This window comes from Mucor velutinosus, assembly GCF_035048745.1.
Source record: "Mucor velutinosus strain NIH1002 chromosome Unknown tig00001549, whole genome shotgun sequence".
NCBI lineage: Eukaryota > Fungi > Mucoromycota > Mucoromycetes > Mucorales > Mucoraceae > Mucor > Mucor velutinosus.
Genome location: NW_027041929.1, coordinates 23,449 through 47,253, shown reverse-complemented (window position 1 = coordinate 47,253; position 23,805 = coordinate 23,449). Strand labels below are relative to the sequence as shown.

The 23,805-nt window shown below is 39.8% G+C and overlaps 8 protein-coding genes across 8 annotated transcripts; 4 read left to right on the top strand and 4 right to left on the bottom strand.

The window, feature by feature from the left end:
- Positions 1 to 580: 580 nt before the first annotated feature.
- ATC70_006934 (uncharacterized protein) lies at positions 581 to 1,446 on the bottom strand (the record flags this gene model as incomplete). The annotated part of the gene is made up of 4 exons (XM_064826200.1): positions 581 to 944; positions 1,003 to 1,079; positions 1,135 to 1,317; positions 1,372 to 1,446. 4 exons carry the CDS (start codon positions 1,444 to 1,446, stop codon positions 581 to 583), a joined length of 699 nt encoding a protein of 232 aa, XP_064676298.1.
- Positions 1,447 to 3,274: 1,828 nt separating this feature from the next.
- Positions 3,275 to 3,853, top strand: RPS19A_1 (Protein component of the small (40S) ribosomal subunit; the record flags this gene model as incomplete). Its single annotated transcript, XM_064826199.1, has 1 exon — positions 3,275 to 3,853. One exon carries the CDS (start codon positions 3,275 to 3,277, stop codon positions 3,851 to 3,853), a length of 579 nt encoding a protein of 192 aa, XP_064676297.1.
- A 703-nt stretch (positions 3,854 to 4,556) lies between these two features.
- Positions 4,557 to 7,278, bottom strand: ATC70_006932 (Protein kinase domain-containing protein; the record flags this gene model as incomplete). The annotated part of the gene is made up of 2 exons (XM_064826198.1): positions 4,557 to 6,986; positions 7,054 to 7,278. 2 exons carry the CDS (start codon positions 7,276 to 7,278, stop codon positions 4,557 to 4,559), a joined length of 2,655 nt encoding a protein of 884 aa, XP_064676296.1.
- A 1,659-nt stretch (positions 7,279 to 8,937) lies between these two features.
- ATC70_006931 (uncharacterized protein) lies at positions 8,938 to 11,935 on the bottom strand (the record flags this gene model as incomplete). Its single annotated transcript, XM_064826197.1, has 9 exons — positions 8,938 to 9,283; positions 9,341 to 9,378; positions 9,437 to 9,505; positions 9,563 to 9,656; positions 9,716 to 9,904; positions 9,960 to 10,192; positions 10,251 to 10,951; positions 11,020 to 11,145; positions 11,206 to 11,935. The coding sequence occupies 9 exons, from the start codon at positions 11,933 to 11,935 to the stop codon at positions 8,938 to 8,940; spliced, it is 2,526 nt and encodes an 841-aa protein (XP_064676295.1).
- A 719-nt stretch (positions 11,936 to 12,654) lies between these two features.
- Positions 12,655 to 13,836, top strand: ATC70_006930 (GTP-binding protein YchF; the record flags this gene model as incomplete). The annotated part of the gene is made up of 4 exons (XM_064826196.1): positions 12,655 to 12,791; positions 12,853 to 12,932; positions 13,001 to 13,208; positions 13,266 to 13,836. The coding sequence occupies 4 exons, from the start codon at positions 12,655 to 12,657 to the stop codon at positions 13,834 to 13,836; spliced, it is 996 nt and encodes a 331-aa protein (XP_064676294.1).
- Positions 13,837 to 14,576: 740 nt separating this feature from the next.
- On the bottom strand, positions 14,577 to 15,733 carry VPS70_2 (Vacuolar protein sorting-associated protein 70; the record flags this gene model as incomplete). Its single annotated transcript, XM_064826195.1, has 5 exons — positions 14,577 to 14,730; positions 14,796 to 14,911; positions 14,971 to 15,310; positions 15,369 to 15,562; positions 15,626 to 15,733. 5 exons carry the CDS (start codon positions 15,731 to 15,733, stop codon positions 14,577 to 14,579), a joined length of 912 nt encoding a protein of 303 aa, XP_064676293.1.
- A 535-nt stretch (positions 15,734 to 16,268) lies between these two features.
- Positions 16,269 to 17,344, top strand: ATC70_006928 (uncharacterized protein; the record flags this gene model as incomplete). Its single annotated transcript, XM_064826194.1, has 6 exons — positions 16,269 to 16,298; positions 16,362 to 16,429; positions 16,480 to 16,571; positions 16,643 to 16,959; positions 17,009 to 17,053; positions 17,111 to 17,344. The coding sequence occupies 6 exons, from the start codon at positions 16,269 to 16,271 to the stop codon at positions 17,342 to 17,344; spliced, it is 786 nt and encodes a 261-aa protein (XP_064676292.1).
- Positions 17,345 to 21,485: 4,141 nt separating this feature from the next.
- On the top strand, positions 21,486 to 23,587 carry ATC70_006927 (uncharacterized protein; the record flags this gene model as incomplete). The annotated part of the gene is made up of 3 exons (XM_064826193.1): positions 21,486 to 21,638; positions 21,701 to 22,498; positions 22,559 to 23,587. 3 exons carry the CDS (start codon positions 21,486 to 21,488, stop codon positions 23,585 to 23,587), a joined length of 1,980 nt encoding a protein of 659 aa, XP_064676291.1.
- Positions 23,588 to 23,805: the final 218 nt, after the last annotated feature.

Here is a 23,805-nt window from a genome sequence, read left to right as displayed (position 1 = left end):
AATTGACATTACCGATATAAGATCATCATGACTAATTGTTTCAGCAGGATGAAGGACGTTATTATTGTTATCAGATTATTTGTATACCAGCAAATGTAATGGGTGTTTACTTGGGATGTAGTGCCTGAAATGTCTTTTTTTCATTGGTAAATGCCCTGAAATTTTGGCATGAACACTAGACACTCTTTTGAATGAATGCCAATTGTATATATATATATATATATATATATATATAAATGGTATGATTGTGCGCTCCAATCTTAGCAAGGCACATTGTAATAATGCAATGATTGCCTGAGCAGAATAGAACGTACGGAAGGTACATCAAACATTTCCTGTTTGATTATTGCAAGACATGGACAGATGTTTCACCTCACAATTTTGTTTTCTATTGAGCAAAAATCCCTCAGATCCATACTTACGTTTCCGTGTCTTTATACGAGTTTATCATCATATCAGCATTTGCTTGTTTGTTTTGAGAATTCTCTTCCTCGTAAGGTATTGGAGTTCCAAAAGCGGATTGCATTTATTCTATACTCTGTTGCTCATCTAGTAGGTGCAAATCACCATTCGCCTCGATTCATAACTTGGCGACAGGAAATCGATAATGATCACCCAATGCTGTCACAATCGACTGCACATGTTCAATGTCTTGTCGAGTAGCTCCGTTATGAATAGCACCATGGCTATGTCCTACCAGTTGAAGTGGCACATTAGTGATCATTAATCCTGCTACTGTAACAAGACTCGTTTCTCTAGCGTTCAGAACCGATGTTTCACTGAGAGTAGGGCCATACAGTTGATTGAGGGCTGTCTGCGCTAAATCTGGATGTGTGCTGTACATGTTCTTGATCACTTTGTCGGTATGGCGTTCGTAAATGGTACCAAACAACGCTTTTCCTCGTTGTCTTTCATTTTGCACATCTGACCAAGACTCTTCCTTGCTAATCCATTCAGTCAGTTTCTCATGCGTGAATAATTGAATGTTATTTTCCCATTTACCGAAGTGGTTTATCAGGCAACAGTGCCTTGATTTCTGCAGGTGTAGCATTGGCCAGTTGCTGCAGTGTATTGATAGTCTATTTGCTTGTTACATTTCACAGATCAAAAACGTCCATCCTTCTATTCACCCACCTTGGGAAATCCAATGATAATATAACTCTTCAATATCGCCTCTCTCAACTTGAGGACAACGGCTGCAATCAACTTGTTCTTTGCCTCTTTCGGCAAGTCTTGTTTCTGATCTACTTGCTGTGCAATGATATCGTAAACATGTTTTACATCCTCGGGCTTGTTGACTGAACTCATCACTACTGCCTAATTCCCAGTCAAATAAATGCCTCACCATAACAAAGATCAGACGATACTTACAGCTACAATATACCAGGTATCATGGATAATGTCTTGTTCATGATGTATGCTTTCTAAAATCTCTCGAACAGACATAGTGTATATTGTTGAAAAAGAATAAAACGGATGGTGGCAAGGACGCGTGAGAAAGATGTGTCTATTAAGCGTAGTCAGCCTAAAACTTTACTTTTATAAAATGCACGGGTAATACGTTTAACCACCTTGGCTATCAAAAATCACCCTGTGATAGAACTACTTACAGGATGGCGTCTCACACTATCGATTGGCCTGATCCATCACATTGAATTCCCAGTGAGCTTCATCAAATATTCTACTGATGTAGGCTTTTTAAACTTTTATTATCATCCGAAACATCCCTATAGCTGCGAATCTGGCTCTTTCCAGTACTCTCTATCTATATTCATGGAAACAGTTCATAAATGAGTGTACAGTACACTCACATTATCTCCAATTCCTTAAGAATCTGTAAAAGACAGCCAAATTCGGGGGGCGCTCGAGCCGCGGTTTCTTGTGATAAAAGCTGTTTTGGGCCGCCAGAATAGCACCAAACGGTTTCTCTCGCCTGGCACTTGTTTCCTGATACATTTGCTCAATTTTTCTGGGATCTCAAAAACAGGGCCAAATACCATGAGGGGTACCTCATGGTTTTCAACGAAAACCAAGCGATTGCGTTTTTTACCTTGAAAATGAAGACTTTTACTATGGCATATATAAGATCAAAATATTCCTCTCGACCCAAAGTAACCCTTGAAAGCACTTTGGTGAAAACTTCATATGCAGAATCTTGATATTTTCGCCCAAAACCTCATTTCACATTTTCAGAAATTGCTTGATAAGCTTACTTGAAACATTTTTTATAACCTATACCATCATATGCACCTTGAAAAGTACTATTAATAAGCATAAGGAGGTATGTTGCAATTATCACACTTTCTATAGTCGAATCTTGCAAAATAGTTTAACCAAGTTGCAAATTGATCAAAATTGAGCGAATCGAAACAGAATATAGAGCGGGGATTCAGCCGATTTTGGCTGGTGGCAGAGTCAATACTTCCCCACTTGACCATGAACAACATCCATATTTTGTTATCAAAAACAGGTATTTATTAAGTACTAGCCGATCAATTTTGCTACGATCAATGGCGGCACCTTTCTGCGAGTTCTTTTCGAAGGCATTTCAAATCAGAGGCTATAAAAACCTGTTATTTAAGTCGATTTTAAACAATCTATCAACAATAAAAGAAAGGTTATATCAGAATCAAAAAGGAAGAGGTATTTCTCCCAGTATCCTCTTTCCTTTGCTTATACACTGGTATCAATGGAAGCTATTATTGAAGCAATGTGAAAGAGAGTTCAAGCTTTATGCAGCATTTGCATACTACATTCTACGTTTGCACCACATTTTTTGGTAGTAGAATTGTCATACCATTCGCTGGTGTTGCTGGCTATGCGTAAATACAGGACTTGTGTAAGATCTACAGCGACTTTTTTCAGATATTGTCATTGAAAAAGGCACGTTTATAACGAAAACTCCCCAAAAAAAACGTAGTTGGATTAAGCAATTACCCTTTCAATTCCATGCCTCCTATTTGATCAGTAGCGCAATTATTATTGCCATCATCAGGAAGGCATTTGGGCCAGCCAACAGCAGCACCACCCGCTAAAATTAATTGAAACTCAGTTTGTCTTTTCTACTCAAGATTGGACAGATATCGTCTTTTTTCGACTTCTTTAATCTATTTTATTAAGTTCGACTATATAAACTGTGATGATCACCCTACGCTTCCTAATACATTCTTAAAATACTTTTCAAGGCGCTTCCAATGATGCCAAGTAAAATAGCTGTTTTGGTTAAACTTGTTGAGCAATTTGGTAAAAATATGAAAAGAGGTTTCTGGCCAAAATGTCGAAATTTTACATATCAAAGTCCCACAAAGATGATTTCAGAGGTTACGTTAGGTCGATAGCCCAACAGACCAGTGCACCAAGCAGAAGAAGAAGTGGAGGCTACTATCAGCGTCATTCATTCACTGTACATACTAGCTATTGGGTCATCAACTCTAAAGCAAATGGTCTTCCTGCTTTGTTCATCTCATTTACAAGATCGTCGCGCTGGGATGTTGCAGAGTACGAGGAAGTCTACATCTATGATGGCAACTCTTCTGTTCATCTGTTGATTGCTGATGTCACTTTGACTCTAATCAATACGCCTCCTGAAGCTTGCCAAAAAGCTATGGCTTATGTCAGTACTTACATGACAAGTGAAGGTATTTGGGACGCATCTAATCTCACGGCAAGATCTTTGGCAAATCAAGTTGGTATATTGGATGTCTTTGGATTGACGGAGGGCCTTATTATGGCGTACATCATAGATCTAGTTCAACCTGAGCTCTCTCATAACGATGAAACTCCCTTGGAGGAACAAGTTCGTAGTAAGAAGGCCAGAGGTATCATCCCCATATCCTTTCAGGACCGTCTTTGATTTGATCTCTGGAAATACAACACAACGTCGCACTAAACCTCACCTCTATAAGCTTTTATTCCCGTAAGTTACTCCATATACAATAGCCTCTACTCGCAAAATAAGTCTGTGGTTGATTAAAGCTACCTATCCAAAAAAAAAAAAAAAAAAAAAAAATAGTATGTGGTTCATACAAACATATGCGCTCACGACACTTACAATCGTTCTGCCTGAGCGAGACAATTCTCATTTCTATCTATAGTGGACTGTACCGAGGTACCAAATCCGCCTTGGCAAGGGGCGCCATAGTTTGATAAACAACAAATTGAAGAGGCAATCCGTATTCGGTATGTAAACATATCTTAACATCTTTTTTGTAATACTCTGTAACTTTAAAAACTCAATCTAGAAAAGAAAGTGGGATTTCTGTAAATGGAAAGTTTTGCATATCAAAATATCTGAATCTATTTTTAAAAGATGAAATCGATTATCAACTGTGCTTGTGCCCCACGCTTTGAGTATAGTAGATGGCTGTGTTCATGAAATGCATAATGTAGCACAAGACAACAGTAGAATTCTAGACTTGTTGAGGCCCCTGATACAACAATAAATTATTGCAAATTGCGAAACACAAATAATGGTACAAATGGTTGCTTTTATAAAGATAAATGTGTTATGTACACTTGTAAAAAAGGCTGGTATTCTATTCTATATATGAAATTATCTAAGCATCATGTCTATTTAACCGACTGCTGTTCCCGCCATGTTGATTGAATGAGGAGGATCGGTTGAGCCACGATCCGATTTTTCCAGTGAGTTTGGAAACAGAGCCTCTGCGACGATGATGCGTAGCCATGGAAGCAGATCTTGAGATGTTGGGTGTAGGTTGAGATAAATAGCCGCTGTCGTTTTGTTGGGCTTGTACCCGTGGAACGTCATCGTATTTGGCCATTTTGGATGCAATGGGCGTTGGTATATGGGATGTATTAGGATTGGTATGTAAATTAGTAGGTGTTGTTGTAGTGAAATTAGAGGTAGTTGGGGTAATGGCACCAGTGCCATTAGTGTGCGTGTTTTGACTATTGATGTTGATAGCGCTGATATCAATGGTGTGAGCCGTTTGACGAGAAGTTACAGTGGCAATTGACATGCCAGGTGGCAATTGCTGCGAGTTTCTATTAGATTTAACTGCACCAGGAGCATCACGAGGAAGTGCCATGTACGTATACTTGAAATCCTTGGGTGGGACAGGTGGTGGAACTTGATCATCCATTGCTGGTTTGACAGAGGGTGTTGGCTCAATGATAGCGACTGAAGCTACTTCTTCTTCGCTGGTGTTCTGATCGCTCACCGTGTTTGTGGCACTAAGATTGCTCGTCTTCTTGTTTAAGCTCTTTGAAGAGTTCTTGCGGAACACAGCATGCGATAATTTACGAAATAGTGATTTACTTCCATTTGGAGCAGCTGGTAATGTGGATTGCTGCTGCTGTTTATCTGCAGTCGACAAAGCCTCAACATTGGATGTGCTATGGAAGCTTTCATTAGGCGAGTGCGAGCCTGTGTTGCCCTTGTCATCAGTGGAATGAGATGGTGTGGGCAATCTACTCGTGTTGGCTGATGAGGATGAGCTGTACATGATAGGATCCACATCGGCATGCTTGACATCTTCCACTCTTTGGGGTGGTGAGGGCGGTGCCGAGATGTGATTGGCACTATTCTTTGAATCATCTACAAGGTGATGAGTGGATAATGAAGAGCGAAGCCAACGTTGAATGCGACTAAGGTAGTTGGTGGAGCCGATAGCAGCAGGCTGAGAGACAAATCCTGACATACTTCCATTGCCTGGTAGCTTGATGCCAGCAGTCTGGGGAGGGATCACAGGAGTATGGCTGAGGGGAACTTCAGTGAGCAATCTGGGACTGTTTGAAGAGGTGTGCTCATCAGCACCAACCAAAGAGGCTTGACTACTACGAGCAGAGGAATAACCGCCCATGGATTCCACAGAGGCCTTTCTTGACAGACTGGAGCGAATGGGCACACGATGATGATGAGCTTCATATTCAGTAGCAGCCAACTTCTCTGATGCCAAATAATACAGAGACAGGAACGGATGATATGCTGCAGGCACAGATTGTGGGTCATCGTATACTATTCCAAAGTTGATTTCGCCGTAATTGAGGGGTGGGGTGAGTGTTTTTCTTGCGTGGCAGTCTGCGATGTGTTTCACTGCGTCGTGGTAAACTGGAGATTGGATAATCAACGTAAGTCTACGTTCAATTTCGTCTGGTGAGCCGAGATTGAAGCCTTGCGACATTCTTTCAATCACTTTGGGGTTCAATGGCAGTTTCAAAGGCTTTCTTGATGGGGGCATGTAGTTGTTGATAGGAGCAGCATCTTTGTTCATCCAGGGATGGTGAATAATATCCGTCATGATGATACGTTGTGATGGGTCAGTGACAAATATGCGAGATAGCAAGTTCTTGCACTCATCGCCAAGATGAGCAGGATAGGTCACTTGTCCTCTTTTGATTTTATCGTGCAGGCCAGGCATAGATTTATCATCAAAAGGAACTGAACCGGTCGCCATGACATAGATGACAACACCAAGACTCCAGACATCCACCTCAGGGCCGCTGTAAGGATTTGCTTTTAGTAATTCTGGAGCAGCAAAATAGAGAGAGCCACAGTAAGTCGTCAGTTGACGCTCAGGACAAAAGAGATTTGATAGACCAAAATCAATGATTTTGATGTGTCGCCCAGACTTGTCGATCATGATATTTTCAATCTTCAAATCTCGGTGTACAATTGAGTTTCTATGCAAGTAGTCCAATGCGCTGACAATTTGTCTCGAGAATTGTCTAGTTCTTCTATCAGAGAGTCTCTGTCTTTTCACAATGTAATGCAGTAATTGACCGCCATTCACATAATCCATCAAGATGTAAAAGTATGGACCTTGCAAGACTAGATCTTTCATGCCAACAATGTTTGGATGCTTCAACAACATCATGATATGCGCTTCTCTGATCGTTCGGACCTCTCGATTCTCTTCTCTCGCTTTCTCTTTGGCTATTTGCTGAATAGATTTGCCATTGGTATGGTGATTTGGTGCATTTAATATTTGTAAATTGGCTCTGGGAACAATTTTTATAGCAATCTAAAAAGGGTTATTTTTAGATATTAATATTTAATTGATTTTGTATCTCTCTGCTTGAATATCTCACCTTTTCTCCAGTAACGTTATGTGTAGCCAGTTTCACTTTGCCCATGCTTCCTTTACCGATGCTCTGTTGTAGGGTATAATTGCCAATCATTTTAATAGGAACTGATCGCTGTTGCTCTCTTGCGATGGTGTCATTTTTCATCATATCTGATTGTTGTTGCTGCTGCTGTTGATGCTGCTGCTGTTGATGCTGCTGCTGTTGATTTTGTAGAAATTCAGCAACCATACTGAAATGTCGAACTGGAAATGGTTGATGAAGAGTAAAAGTGAGTGAAGAAAGTGAAGAAAAAGAGGAAGAAGAAGAAGAGGAGGATGAATCAACAGGAGTTGATATAATAAGTGAATAGCCTTTCTGAATTGAGGCAATCAACGCGTGACAGAAACTGTGTGATGCTGGATCTCGTTTAGACCTGTTCGAGTCGCCACCTAAATAATGAAAGCACATTCTTCTTCAACTCATGTATTTTGTGAATATCAAACAGAAAATCAACGCAATCTTTTCTTCATGTTGATCAGCACTTTCTACACAAGATATATCACCGAGACATTTGCAGAAAACTGAAGCAATTCACTCAATTCATCCAATCTAATTGACTGAAATATTGAACGAAACAACAATTTACTTGGAGGTTACACCATCTCCGACATTTCATTCAAAACGTGGGCAACACCAGTTTTTATATCCACAACACTTGTATCATTTATGGTCTTATAGGATACTTGACATGTTGTGTACCATTTGTATACATGATATATATGATACATATGATTGTAAATATAAGATGTCAGTATGATTCAATCCCTCTTCCCGGGCCTCGATGTTTGTAATGTTGAATTGGGATCTTCATTTCATTACTACTGATTTGCTTGAGCATTGGATCCCAGATATTGCACTTACCCGCTTCCCCCCTTATCTAACTCTCCTTGAAATTTGTCGTCATGCTAAAAACCTGATTCAACCTGCTATACAACAAAAAACGTGGAGCATCTCTGTACGACAGCTACCTGTCTCCCTCAGACCCACTCAACGCAAATCGCCTATTAAATAGATCGTCAAAATGTTGATCGCAGGTGCATCATTTCAATATACGGAACTGATGTGTGTAAATGTCTACTTTCAGATAATGACGATATCCACTCATGTACATGAGGAGTGACATAATTTGTTCTCTCTCTCTCTCTCTCTTTCGTAGTTGAATGTTTATTAACTCATTTGGATTTGCCATCATGCATCATCATCAATTAAGCTGTTTCACAGCGATTAAACAACCTCTTCCCTCGTCTACGTTAGCCCCTTTCCATAGCCAGAAATGCCAGGCAAAGCGGACATGTCTTTTCGAGTATGCCAAGACATTGGCTACTAACTCCAGACATGTTTCCTAGTTGCAGAATCTAACTTTTTCGAGACAAAATTGCGTTGAAATATGTAATTAAAGCGCATAATGTCGACCAGCTGGATACTTGGCTTGGACTCGGCTTATAAAATGTCGTTACTAGCTTGAATCTTGATGTAAATCCCGAATATTAAGCTATGGAACAGTCGAGAACTTGGAAAAAGTCAGAAAATCGTGTTGCTTACAATCGGATAGCAACAAGGATAACTGTCGAAATAGTTTTCAATCGTATGTTGAGATCACAAACGACACAATGGGTTTAGTTTCGGTCTGCCAAGTTAAAATTGAATTCAATTGCACTTCAATGCATAGATGACGGATGATCAATGCATTTATTGTCTATTCTGCTTGAAAAAAACAAACAAAATGCCTTCAATATGCCAATATAAACCGCTGAATACAACGATATCATACCGCATATCAAAACTAGGAAACATACATTTTCTGATCGGCGGAGCTAACATGGAAATTCAGGTACCAAATTCGTATGTTTATTGAGAAGCTACACATAATTCATCAAGCAAAGACAGGACGCCATCAACATTTGGAATAAAGTAATTCGCTTCTGTACTTCTTGTGCCCACCGTACAAGTAATCGCTTTTTGCAGGCTCTTTTGTTTCTTTAAAAAGCTGAACATGTCTTCATCAGAGCGATCATCACCAATAGATAAAACAAAATCAGGGCTTGTTTCCTGCAAAATTCGATTGGCAATAGAGCTCTTGTTAATGTCGTGGGGGATCACTTCTATAGTGGTATTTCCAGCTACTGCATGAACCGCGAAATTCTTGTTGACTGAATCTGCAATATGGTTTTGACATTCAGCTGCTTGCCAAGAGCTGTATGTTTGATTACAAATGAATACATGATGGCCAATTCAAACAATGGATACTTACACATATTGGGAATCTGTGCCTTCTGATGTTCGATAATGCTATCAAATTGTCAGCTATTAAGCAGAAGAAAAGTAATCGCATATAAATCAGGCTTACCCAAACAATCGATGTATCCTTGGATTCGACATAAGCTCCAGGAGTACGTTCTGTATAGTATTGAAAGATCTATTTTGTATTTTAAGGTGACTAAGATGAAAAAAATCAGTAAAAATTAAAATATACCTCTTTCACTGTGGGCTTCCAACTAAAGTCTACATTATCGTATACTTGCTGCCACTCTTCTCCTTGAGATTTGATATAAAATCCATTTTCAGCACTAAATCAAGCATACGATTAGCATATCTCTCAAAGTAACTATTAAGGCGAGGCACCAACCTAAGGCCTAGGCCCGGAATGCATCCCAAATCAGTTTCAATGTTGATCTTGGTTCTACCAGAGATAACGTATACTGCATTTCTGGGATCGGCCGTCAATTTGGTTAATATATCCAGAATACGGCTCAGATCTTCGGATCCAGGAGGTTTCCCGTGGGGAATCAGAGTTCCACCGTAATCGAATAAGAACCTAAAGCGTTTATCAGCATCGATGTGTGTTTTTTTAAACAATATATACGTCTTACAATCTCTTTTGGCTTTTACTGCATGCTTGAGCCAAGATATTCGACTCTAGCTTTGGCAACTGTACAGAAAAGCGTCGTCCAGGGGAGTTGTGCACCTTTGAAAGGCGAGTAATGATGTTGCTAGCAAAATTTTGAGCAGAGTTTGTTTCAATACTCTTGTACAGCTCCTTCCATCGACCGACTTTTTCTTCTTCATTCATGGAGAGGGCTTCATGGATAGCATCGCCCACTTGCTATAAAATCAAACATAATGTTATTGCCGCTGTTAAGAAAAGAACAACACAAACTTACTCTGTAATCCCATGGGTTCACCCTGATCGAAGCACCAAAACTGCCATATGTACCTGTGAATTCACTCAAAATCAACGGATTATGAGTTTCTCTTTGGCACACAATGTATTCATGAGAGGTGAGGTTCATGCCATCTCTCAGGGGAGTCAACAGGCAGGCATCAGCGCAAGTCAATAAAGCCAAGTACTGAGAGAATGAAATATCCTGATGCAAAAAGACAATGGGCTGGTATGAAATATTACTAAATTTCGAATTGACTCGAGAAACGACATCGGAAATGTGCGCTCTTAATTCATTTTGCTCAGAGGTTGATAAAGCGATTTGAATCAACACTACTTCACCACGCCATTCGGGATGTCTGGTCAGGAATTGCTCAAACGCAAGCAGCTTTTGACGAACACCTTTGATATAATCCAACTTGTCCCGTGCTACAATAAGCTTTTTATCCGCATATTTCTCTTTCAGCTTGGACACCCATTGTGTTACTAAAGGATCCGAGATCTTTTTGTTCAGTGCGTTAATGTCAATGCCGATTGGGTGAATGCCAACCGAGCAATAGTGTGTATCTAATTGGATACCCGAGGGCGTTGCATCTACGGAAAGAATACGCGCACAAGTCTGGAGGAAATGACGAGCAAAGGAGTATGTTTGGAAACCAATGACATCGGACTGCAACATGGCTTCTAGTAGCTGCCTTCGAGCTAAAAAAAAAAATAATAGTATTAAATATTAGTCATGGTGAATGACAATAATCAGGTTGATACATTACGTGGAAGACATCTGAACAATTCAGAACTAGGAAAAGGTATATGCAGAAAGAACCCAATGGTCGCATTAGGGATCTTCTCTCGCACTAAGCCAGGCACAAGCATCAAATGATAGTCGTTGATCCAAACTAGATAGTCGGATGTTAGGGCACTCTGCATATACAATGTAATGAAATAAGCATACTTACTAATATCGCCCTCCTTGTAGTTCTCGACAATTGTATCTGCAAATTGCTGATTGAGTTCCTGATAAGCTTTGTAGGGACCATCTTGAGACATCATATTTTGTGGATCATCTTGCACAACGTAATGAAAGTAAGGCCATAACACCTGCTTACAATATCGATTGTAATGTCCATCAAATACACTATCGGAAGACATGACGGGATATGCATTGTATTTGCCTGTAAATGTTGCATGAATTTCGTCTTGAGTCTTTTTGGACAATGGGTCTGTTGGCATTCCCAATGTTCCTACCCAAGCCAAATCGTGTAGTTGATCTTGGATCGAGAAGAGTGCATTATTGAGACCAATATTACCACTGCTGCATGGTTTCACTGACCATGGTGCGTCCGCAAAGACTTGTGCACTATCTAACGAGGGTCGTCTGCTCTGGGTGGGTATGACAGAAAGCAATGGAGTCAATTTACGAATCTCTTCTTCGCGTTGCTGTTTGCTACGTGGTTGAACCAGTTGCTCGGGCTGCGTAAAATCGAATAGCTGGTCCTTTGTCTTTTCATCTTCTTTGTGTTGGTGCTTTGCCAAACTTTGCAATAGATTTGGTATAACAGTTTGCGTGTCAGGGGTTGTTGGTGATGTGACAATGCGCTTTTTCTTCTCCTTCACATGAAAATCCACAGTGTACGGCAAAAATAAGGTAGCTACTACCACTCTTTTATCTGTGATTGCTGCAGTCATTTGGCTGACGAAACAATTAAAATGTGAATAATTTTCAATATTTTGGTTGAGTAACCCTGGCAACTGCACTTTCTGCAACCCAAAATGTCTCAATTTTCACACAAAGCTCATCAATCTCTATTCCACGGAAGTTCAATTCAAATGATGTCAACAAATATACAACTGAAAGGAACCCAAGTTGCCGTAACATGGCGAAAAGCGGATTCAATCTAGAGGAAGAAATAAAATGCGGGGTAAATGTAAATGCTTACATTTGTAGCTTTTTTGATCTGGTTGCCATGGTGATAAAAATTGTGAATGAAAATTATCCCGTTGCCATGGCAACTCAAACGCACATTTGTACCTGCATTTTTCCTTTCGACCAGATCCAACATTTTTTCAAAGAAATGAAAAATTGCGAAAAAAAAGTCAGGGACCAAGATGATCTTCACATGTTTAGGTATATTCAATCAAAAGCTATTATTCTTCAACGAGTCCAAACTACGTCTCATGTGAAAATGTAGTCGCTGTAGTGATAATGAAGCAAGCAAAGCAAGTGAACCGATTCGTTCCTTGAAATGAAAATGCGCGGGGTGGTCGGTTATTCTATTGTAACTGTAAAGCCAAAAGTTTCTCACCCAAAAGGGAACTCTTAAAACTTTTAAAACCCCAAACTTTCCCGTATCATCTTCTTTTTCTCTTTTTTTCTCTCAACTCTCTCAACAAAATATATAATTAAAATGGTTAAAGTAACTGTCTGTGGTGCCGCTGGTGGTATTGGTCAACCTCTCTCCTTGCTCTTGAAACAATCTGAACTTATCACTCATTTGTCCCTCTACGATATCGTCAACACTCCTGGTGTTGCTGCTGATTTGAGGTAAAGTTTGGGTGGGAGAAAAAATCTTGTTCGTTACAATAACTAATCGCAAATCTGGTAGCCACATTAACACTCAATCCAAGGTTACTGGTCATGTTGGTGCTGCCCAACTTGAAGAAGCCATCAAGGATTCTGCTATTGGTAAGAAGAGTGATAAATAAGACTCTTTCAAGTACATTTGGTTAACATTTGATTGGTTTTTGATCCAGTTGTTATCCCTGCCGGTGTTCCCAGAAAGCCTGGTATGACTCGCGATGATCTCTTCAAGATCAATGCTGGTATTGTTCGTGATCTCGCTGTTGCTGCTGCCAAGTTTGCCCCCAAGGCATTCATGTGTATCATCTCCAACCCTGTCAACTCTACTGTCCCTATTGTTGCTGAAGTTTTCAAGCAATTCAACGTTTACGATCCTCGCAGGTAAGAAAGCTGTTTATTTGTTTGTTTGTAGATAAGAGTGTTAAGAAACAATAATAGAATCTTTGGCGTTACTACTCTCGATATCGTTCGCGCCTCTACTTTCGTTTCAGAGTTGATTGGTGGTAGCCCTAGCACCCTTCGTGTTCCTGTCGTTGGTGGCCACAGTGGTGTTACCATCTTGCCTTTGTTGTCTCAAGTCAAGGGTACTGAGAAGTTGTCTCAAGAACAAATTGAAAAGGTAACCAACCGTATTCAATTTGGTGGTGATGAAGTTGTCAAGGCCAAGGACGGTGCTGGTTCCGCTACTTTGTCAATGGCATTTGCTGGTGCTCGTTTCGCCCTCAACATTGTTGAAGCTGTTGTTGCTGGTAAGACTGGTATCGTTGAATGTACCTATGTTGATCTTGAGGCTGATGCCCAAGGTGCCAATGGTGTCAAGAGCTTGATCGGTGCTGACCTTGATTTCTTCTCTGTCCCTGTTGAATTGGGTCCTGAAGGTGTTAAGAAGATCTTGCCTATTGGTGAAATCAATGATTTCGAGCAAAAGTTGTTCTCTGCTGCTACTTCTGAATTGAAGGGTAACATTGTCAAGGGCTCTACCTTCATCACTGAAGGCGCTAAGTTGTAAATTCTCAAACACCATATCAAAAAAAGCTGCATATAAATATTTATCTTAACCTCTTTCTTCTCCATCTTATCCTCGCTTCTTCTTGCCGATTATTTATACCAAAATAATAAACTCTTGTTTGAATACAATCAATTGGCTTTGCTCTCCTTGGTCGACTAGATCATTTAGAGTTTTATCACTGTTGCACCAGCAGCACTGTCCTTGAAATAATTGCTAACTTCGCATAAAACCAACTAAAACTCTCAGATTGCACGCTTTTTTCTCGGGTAAAGAATGTGAGAGCCATCTAGATGCTCTTGGCTTTGATATACAGCTTTCTGCTGCATTTTGTCCTATCGATATCTCTTGCAATAATGCTCTAAAGTGAACACCATCATTACCATTTGTAAGAAATTATAACTCCGAACATCTGATGTAGTCTTCCAGCATCTGCCTCCAGTATGTTTATGATGGTGATCCTTCTGGTCAAGCCTTTGCTCTCAATTATTATACACATCCTATTGTTGTATATAGCTGAGGGTGTGAAATAAAGGGGTATGTTATATTTAAAGTTTGCACCAATTGTGTAGTAATCACTTCGGGCACTGAAAAGAAAGCCAATGATCCCATTACAACAGCCTGATGTCCTAAATGGTTCGACAGCACATTCAGCATTAAACCCGTTCTTAGACGAAGCCATCCTCGAAGTAATTGAAAATCAAGCAATATAACCCGGAAAGAAATTTCTGTTTTAGTTTACTTTATTTTCCATTAGATTTAATGGCGTTATTATTGATATTATTAGTGTTGCTGTTTGATTCATCAGATATCGCTAGTGTTAAGTTGTTTGTAGCTGCTGTGAGTGCTTGGACAGATGTGCTATTTCGACTACACTTTAAACCATACAGATAACCACTATGAAGGGTCCAGTCGACCAACCGTCAGTACGCTACCTTTTCCTCTCCTGAATGCATACTTACAGATATTTCTGATCATCGATTCTATCTTCAAAGAACATTTGTCTCATTTTGAAAAAGGTCGTACAAGTTAATAAACTATCACTACCAGCTTGATGTTGAGGACCAATCCTTGCCACCTATCATAAGCAGTGTTTAATGCAAGATCCAACACACGAATCCTCCACTGAATACCCACCTGTAGATCGTCTGCAATGTCTTGTAAACCACCCTTCAAATTTTTGCAACTCTTCATTAAATATTTGATATCGTATATACATGGGAAGTAGGTTTGCAAAAGCTCAAAGAATTCTGTTTCATCGGCAGGCATAACTGAGCACGTTAATACTTTCAGCAAGTATCCAAAATCGTAGCCACTGTGAAAGGATATCCATTTGACATCGTCCAATAAAACAAAGCCTGAGCTGATCAACAACTCGCCAAAATGCTCCACATCGATACCATATTCCTCGTGTTTTTTGAAATCAATGCCTGACTTGGTCAACAGTTCAATCGAGTCTTGAGCATACATGTCGTCTCTGCAGATATTTGACTTGTTAGAGTCGGTTTGCATGCAATATCAACAAAGCTCCTTACGATAAACTAAACTTGAAATTGAACTGCCACGTACAGATATTGCCAGGTAAATTACCGTACTGATCAGCAAAAGTAACACCTAATTGAATGATTTTCAACAAGTCTACGTTGCATCTCAGAGTTTGATAGTGATAGTCTGACGAGGTTTTGAACGTGCCAATAGGTCTTGCAACTACACCAGGAAACTCGGTATCCTATCGAATAAGGTGTTAAGACGAACAAGCGCACACGGATTCCTCTCTCTGTTCATGTCTAACCATGGCCAAGTATGGATATTCTTCAACCAAATCACGAAGATGAGCCATTTCCTCCTCCAAATTCTCAGCCCACACTTCTTTGATATACTTTGCGTCGTTTACTGGCATTCTTGTTCTACGTATTGTAATCTTAGGGCGCTAGATTGGTGTTTGTCCGTACAATAAAAGTTTAAAATAGGAAAGAGAAAGAAACAGAAAGGAGCTCTTTATTTGTTCTCCTTTTTGCTTTTTTTGTGCAAGTGATACTACTCTCTGAATGCGAGTCTACCGTATATTCAGCACCTGTGTGGTGTATGTGGTGTGTGCTTTCAATTTTTTTCTTTGACGTCATTTGAACGCTCTGTGACTCTTTGACATTTGGAATGACCTGACTATGAGTTGATGTAATAAATCAGATCAGAAACACATTTCACAAGCATCCAGATTCAAGTTTAGTTGCTGTTGTATATTAGCATCGATAAAACCTGATGTATTCTTGAAAAAATCAGTATGAAAGCTATATAAGCAACCTTAGTTTTTGGCCTCCAATTTTACCCCATCTTTCTTTTGAGTTACCAACATGAGATTAGTAGCTGGAATGACAATAGCCTCATTGATCCTGGCCCTTCTTCTTTTTGGAAATGACAAGTCGACATTTGTTTTGATGACACTCATCCAAGCAAAGGCCTTTCATGTAAGATTTGGTGCATTGATCTAAGTAACGAGACATCATGTATTTATGAACATTGGAAATTAGGAGCTTCGAAGAATCGGCCTGACCATTGACAATGTACATCGCGAAAAGACTCAAATCTACTCGGATTGGTATGTGATACATCTCAGAGCTACATATGACATATAATAACATAAAGTAGTGGGCTATTCTTGATAGCTCTTTTATGCTTGACAGATGCGATTTGGTTCAACGGCAGCAAATTTTTTGAATGGTTCATGCTCTACACTCAATGTAGGTGAATGATGCGTTTCCAATGCTGCCAAGTAGAAAAAAAATCTCATTTATGACATGAATGACTTTAGGGTTTGTTTTGTGGGTCGCCTTTGTCTTGAATCAAGCAAGCTCTAGCTCTATTCTTGGCCAGCGAATTGCCCATCAGTCTTGGGTTCATCTGTCTATTCTATATACATTGACGCAGCCTGCATTTATTCATTGGAATATAGCTAATGGCGGATTGTTTTGGTTCATATTTCCTTGCTTTTTGGTTATATGCAATGATTGCTCTGCTTACTATTGTGGCAGTCGCTGGGGAAAAACAAAATTGATTAGTTTGAGTCCAAACAAGACAGTAGAAGGATTTGTTGGTGCGCTTTGTATTACAGTCTTATTTGGCTATATCGTAAGGATGCAAAATTCATTATGATTATATGGAAATTAACATATCACAGACTTCTAAAGTGCTTTGTAGATTCGATAGCTTGATAGCTGACAATGTAAGCTCAATACATTCTATTTTCCTTAATGTATAATAACCCACTTGCAAACGATAGAACCTGGAAATCTACGACAACATAGGATACCACGGCGTAACTATGGCGCTCTATGCTTCAATATTTGCTCCTTTTGGTGGATTTCTTGCAAGTGCTTTGAAAAGAGCAGCCAATATCAAGGATTTTGCTGGTTGGATTCCTGGTCATGGAGGCATCGTAGATCGTGTCGATTGCCAATTATTCATGGCTGTTTTTACCTATCTCTATTATCAACGAGTTGTAAACGCACAATAGGAATAATAAAGATAATGCTAGGATTGTGCCATAAACAGCTTTTGAAGGAAAGCATATAATATTTTTTGCGTAGAGAACCTTGTTTATATTATTTCCATGCAGACCTTCAATATATGTTTGACCATATAGTGATATAGACTATACTGCTAACAAAAAAGAGAAGCTTACCCCATCTAGATAGACGAAAAGATAGGTAGTTGCGATTTCAAACGCAACTTTTTATTAGTCAATTACAAACATGGGCTAGCCATTCAAATCTATAACGCTTTTCAATTTGCAATTTCCCTCTTATTATTAACATCGCAAAGATCATAGCATACATGGTAAGAGAGGCATTTAATCAGCAGCCGCCAAAAAATATTTCAGCTTCGCTGTTTTTTTCTCCTCAAGATTGGCCAGATTTGATGAGATTCGACTCGATTTTAACTATTTTGCGAGATTCGACTATAGAGATTGTGAAAATTACAACATACTCTCTTATGTTTTTAAGAGTGATTATCAAGGCGCATCTAATGGTATTAAATAAAAGAGGTAATATGAATAAACTTATTGAGAAATTTTTGAACATATGAAATGAGGTTTTTGGCAAATATGTCGAAATTTTGCATATGATAACCTCACAAACAAATTTTCAGAGGTTGCTTTGGATCAAGACGAACATTTTGGTTTAATATATACCATAGTAAAAGCCTTCAATTTCAAGGTAAAAAATGCGATCGTTTGAATTTCAATGAAAACCATGAGGTACCCCTCATGCTTTTTGGTCGATTTTTGGCCATGTTTTTTTTTGGCCCAAAAAGTTGAGCAAAGGTGTCAGGAAGTTACTACTACTCAAGTACAATTGTTTGGCGTTATTCTAGCGGCTCAGAGCGATTATATGCCAAGTTATGAAGGCTTAAAAGCTGTCAAACTTGGTTCTATTTTTGCTTTATAGCTTTTACTTACACGGAATGAATGGCATCTTTGGTAGCTGAAATCTTCTAGAAGGGTAGTTCTGTAGCATGTGCAAGTTTGAATGCGTTATATTGTTGGTAAGCTTATAAATAATGGAAATGAAAACTCGAATTTGCTGCTTGAATACTATGGTTTTGCATCTTTACTTCGCTACGGTATAACCGCCTCATAGGACAGTGTTACCGAATGTTGAATTAGATGCGTTATGTTCTTGGTGGATGAGCCTAGCACCTCCTCCAACCCCCCTCCCCAATGCCGGCTTCGCGGATGGTTTATTCACCTTGTAAGGTACTCAATTCTTTGAATTTTTGAAAGGATATGATTTGTTTCTCTACTTTTTTTTTGAATATTTTACAGTGTATATAATGATGGAAAAAGAAAGGGCATGGTGGATATTGCAGACGTTTATGTAAACATCCTTGTATATTACACATGTGTGTGTGATGTACAACAACGTTAAATGACTATTTGTCAATGTATTGCTGAGCATAAGCGTTACACTATGCGCTTATAAGCTTATTGCTAACATCTCGAGTTAGTTCAATGGTCGATATACCTTAATAAGAAAGAACCACAGGCTGTCATCGATCTGGACGATGGCCACAGCATCTAGCTCTCTTCTTTGTGAATTATAGTTTTATGTGGCACTGGCCTAAAGAGTTTAGTGAACTCTAGTTTTAAAGACACCATTATATGTTTGATGTATAGGAATTGGATCATGCAGTTTACTGTGGTAGACGTTCGATGAGGAGCTGAACTTGTCTAGTTCTTTCAAGTCTTAACTTATAAATAATAAATAGATACAGATATGACCATTGATTGAATAAATCATAATACAACAAATATGAATACTGCTCTCGTCTATCAAATGCCTGGAAAAATGGACTTGATTTGACCATGATCTAACGGAGTAGATGACGACTACGGCCTACCACAATCAAGATACACGCATAATACGGAGCCCAATGAGCAACAAAATGTGATTTATTTGAATGCAACTGTAAATAGGGATCATTATTGCCGATCTCTGTACCGCAAAAGTTTGTATTTGGTGGCACATTTAGCGAATATAGTGATTTAAAGAAGTATTTTAGGTCGCACTACTGCAAAGCACCTCTTTACCGATAAACAAAATAAATGACGCTGATGATTCATTCAAGCGGGTTAATAAATTGTTATCTTTGTCGCATTGTCAAGCCAAAGCAACAAATAGGAACAACCATCATGTGCCATGTACATGAAGGTTATTGTCTACTAATCTAACATTGGAACACAGAGATCTGAATGATTTATGCAACCAATCTTCTTGGATGATCTAAAGTGTGGGGTAAGAAGGAAAAAGGATGAATATAATTTTAGCCGATCAGTGCAGTGTAATGCTATCTATACGTTTCATGTGATTTCACAAAAGCAAAATAGCTGTGTATGTTTATATGCAATGTATGAAATATCGTTTATCCGCATTGTCGTCATGATGAACTTGATTTATGGAGATCTTGCCACGCTTTATATTCAAACCGCTTGCGGTGACCCAGCAAATGTTTAGTAATACAATCATTTGTCCGCTTATCGCATTGTTCACAGCAGCAAATGTGCGTGATACATGTACATTTATATCGTCCAAGAAATCCAAAAAAGGTACATGATATATGAGCTAAGATGAAGGGAATAAACAAGAGCATTCCGTACAGGACGACTAGCACAATTGCTATCCAGTCAACAGGGCATTTTGTATGGAAGACATCAAGTTTCCAAGTATTCTCCTTTGCGCTTTATATAAAAGCAATGTGGCAATGTCAATTAGAATTCATTCTTCTGTTTGGAAAAGCGTTTTATTGGCTCGAGATAAAGGATCATTGAAAATGCAACTCCCACGCGATTACCCCGCAAAAAAGGTTATATATTTTAAGCAATCATCCAAAAATATAGCAAGATGTATGAGCATCAAGGCCTCGAAACGTAGGGTATATCTCAGTCCATATACATGCAGATACACTGAGTTCTTGTTTACGTTCCATGTATTTGATGCCACAAAGAATATTCAAGAAATAGATATATATATATATATATATATATATTAGATGTGGGGAAAAACCGAATTGAGATGTATCACTGGCTAAAACTTTATGATTCATGTGTTTGAGAAATCTTTCCTTCGTATCATGTTACGCAAGGCAAGGATTCATGGAGAAAACTGGCAAAATATATAACATCCTGAATATACTGCAAGTATTTCAACTTGAGCAGGTGCATTAATGCAATCAAGGTACGCCCAAAGAAGTAGACATTGGAGTCATCACTTTCTTAGATCGAGAACCTCTTGCTTTCTGATAGTTTGTGTAGATTACACAAATCCCAAAATGAATCATCAGCGTGTGTAATTTTAGTCCACATGATCTCCTCTGCCTCTCGCTCCCTCATCATCCATCCATGATTGCACCTCTTTCTGTATTATCAGGCGCAAGGGAAAAAATACAATTGGCCTATGGAACCAATCATTGACATAGGCGGTTATTCAATGTCTGACCGTGAGTAAAGCATACAAAAGCGAGTGCGAGTGCCATACACTATGCCATCTGGAGAGAGAGAGAGAGAGAGAAGCCAGGATATGTCAAAAGTAGTTCAGTTCCTGGAAACTGTCAAATGGTTGAAATAAGATATAGTGTCAAGATGGTGTAAAGGGTCCTTCCGTGAGTGAAATGCCCACCGCGGATAGTTTGCAGTATAAGGAAATTGGTCCATCGCTTGACTAGGCAATTTGACCGAAATCAAAAGAGAAACATTGACAGCGTATACGTTCCATCTATGGATATCTGTTATTTGTATGCTTTTCGTATACATGCGAGCGAAAAGGGCTGTGTATATACCTTGACTTCAGCATAATAGCACAATAGCCACTAATCTACACTCAGAAACATTTAATGAAAATGGCAGAGTGGAAAAAATCTGGGGTTCCTGCCATTTTGTGTTGCATGATGAATAAGGTTTATGCTATTTTGCCTCCTAGAGTAATACACGCCTGCCTATTATGATCTCTGGATAAAGATGTTAGATTGCTGGTTGGTCTCCCAACTTGCTCCCCCCAACGAAAAATCCAAAAGATATAAAAAGGCACCAAATCTATATTTCCGTCTTTAAGTTCCAAATATACCTTTTTTTCTTTTTTTCTATTTCTTCAACATATATTATGACTACAGATCAAGCTCAAGTTGTCTGCCATCCTGTGCCCAAGCGTCTCTTGGATGCCTCCAAAAACCCTGTTCCCTTTGTTGATTCCATGGAAAAGTACAAGGCCATGTGGACAGAAAGTGTTGATAAGCCAGATCAGTTCTTTGGAAACGTAAGTCGAGATTTTGCAAAGAGATTGACGTGGTAATGATATTGACATGTTGTCCCGTGTAGCTTGCTCGCGAACTATTGACCTGGTCAAAGCCTTTTGAAACTGTTCGCCACGGCTCTTTTGAACAAGGCGATGTCGCTTGGTTCTTGGAAGGTGAACTCAATGTCTCCTACAACTGTGTTGATAGACACGCTCTCGCCAATCCCAACAAAGTCGCCATCATTCATGAAGGCGATGAACCCAATCAAGCTCGTAGCATTACCTATGGTGAGTTATTGCGTGAAGTTTGTCAAATGGCCAACACCTTGAAGAATCTGGGTGTGCGCAAGGGCGATGCTGTTGCCATCTACATGCCAATGATCCCCGAGGCTATTGTTGCCATGCTTGCTTGTGCTCGTATTGGTGCTGTTCACTCTGTTGTATTCGCCGGTTTTTCTGCTGAATCTCTCCGTGATCGTGTCATTGATTGCTCCGCTCGCGTTGTTATTACCTCTGATGAAGGTCGTCGTGGTGGCAAATCTGTTGCCACAAAGCGTATTGTGGATGATGCTCTTCGTTCCAACCAAACACAGGTTGAAAATGTCATTGTCTTCCGTCGCACTGGTTCTGCTATTGATTGGGTTGAAGACCGTGATCTCTGGTGGCATGAGGAGGTGGCCAAGGCTAGATCCTTCTGTCCTCCTGAGCCCATGAACTCTGAAGATCCTCTCTTCCTCTTGTATACTTCTGGCTCCACTGGCACTCCCAAAGGAATCTTGCATACTACTGGTGGCTACATCTTGGGTGCTGCTGCCACTGTCAAATACATTTTTGATTACCATGAGGGTGATATTCATGCCTGTATGGCTGATATTGGATGGGTAAGTTACTTTAACGCTGCTTTGGGAAAATAGAGATGACTTACCAATTCTTCTTACTAGGTGACTGGTCATACTTACATTGTCTATGGTCCTCTTGCCTTGGGCGGTACCACCGTCTTGTTCGAATCTACTCCCACTTACCCTAATCCTAGCAGATTCTGGGAATTGATTGAAAAGCACAAGATTACGCAATTCTACACTGCTCCTACTGCCATTCGTGCTCTCCGTCGTCTCGGTGACCAATGGGTTGAAAAGCATGACTTGTCTACTCTCCGTGTTATTGGTTCTGTTGGTGAGCCCATTAACCCTGAAGCTTGGGATTGGTATAACGAGAAGGTCGGTAGAGGCCAATGTGCTGTTGTTGATACTTACTGGCAAACCGAAACCGGCTCCATCATCATCTCTCCTCTTCCTGGATCCCATGCTACCAAGCCTGGATCTGCTACTCTTCCCTTCTTTGGTATCAAGCCCGTCATTCTCGATCCCACTACTGGTAAGGTAATTGATGAAGTCCATGAAACTGGTGTGCTTGCCATCGGTCAACCCTGGCCTTCCATGGCCCGTACTGTCTTCAACAACCACTCTCGCTTTGTTGAAACCTACCTCAAGCCTTACCCTGGCTACTACTTTACTGGTGATGGTGCTTACCGTGATGAAGACGGTTACATTTGGGTGCAAGGTCGTGTCGATGATGTGATCAATGTGTCTGGCCACAGACTTTCCACTGCCGAAATTGAATCTGCCCTTGTTCACCATGAAGCTGTTGCTGAAGCCGCTGTGATTGGTGGCCATGATGATTTGACTGGTCAATGTATTCATGCTTTCGTGTCTGTGCGTCCCAACGTAGATGCTTCTGAAGGTTTAGACAAGGAATTGACATTGTTGGTTCGCAAGATTATTGGTCCCTTTGCCACTCCCAAGCGTATCTACATTGTCAGCGACCATCCCAAGACTCGTTCTGGCAAGATTATGCGTCGTATTCTTCGCAAGATTGTAAACGGAGAGCAGGATTCTCTCGGTGATACTTCTACTCTTGCTGATCAATCAGTTGTTCCCAACCTGATTGCTCTTGTTCATGGCTCCAAGTAACTTTATTAGTAATTATTTCTCTTTTCCTCTCTAATGTCATAATATCAAATATTACTATTACCCTCTAAAAGGCATTTTTTGTACAAAATTTTTCTATAATAAAAGAACACTATATCAGACTATGCATTGCCTGTAGTGAAAATAATGAGATACTGGTTGCCATGCTCCTCCCCCCCCCCCTCCTCAAACAGCATCATCGTTGTAATAGCAACTTTTGC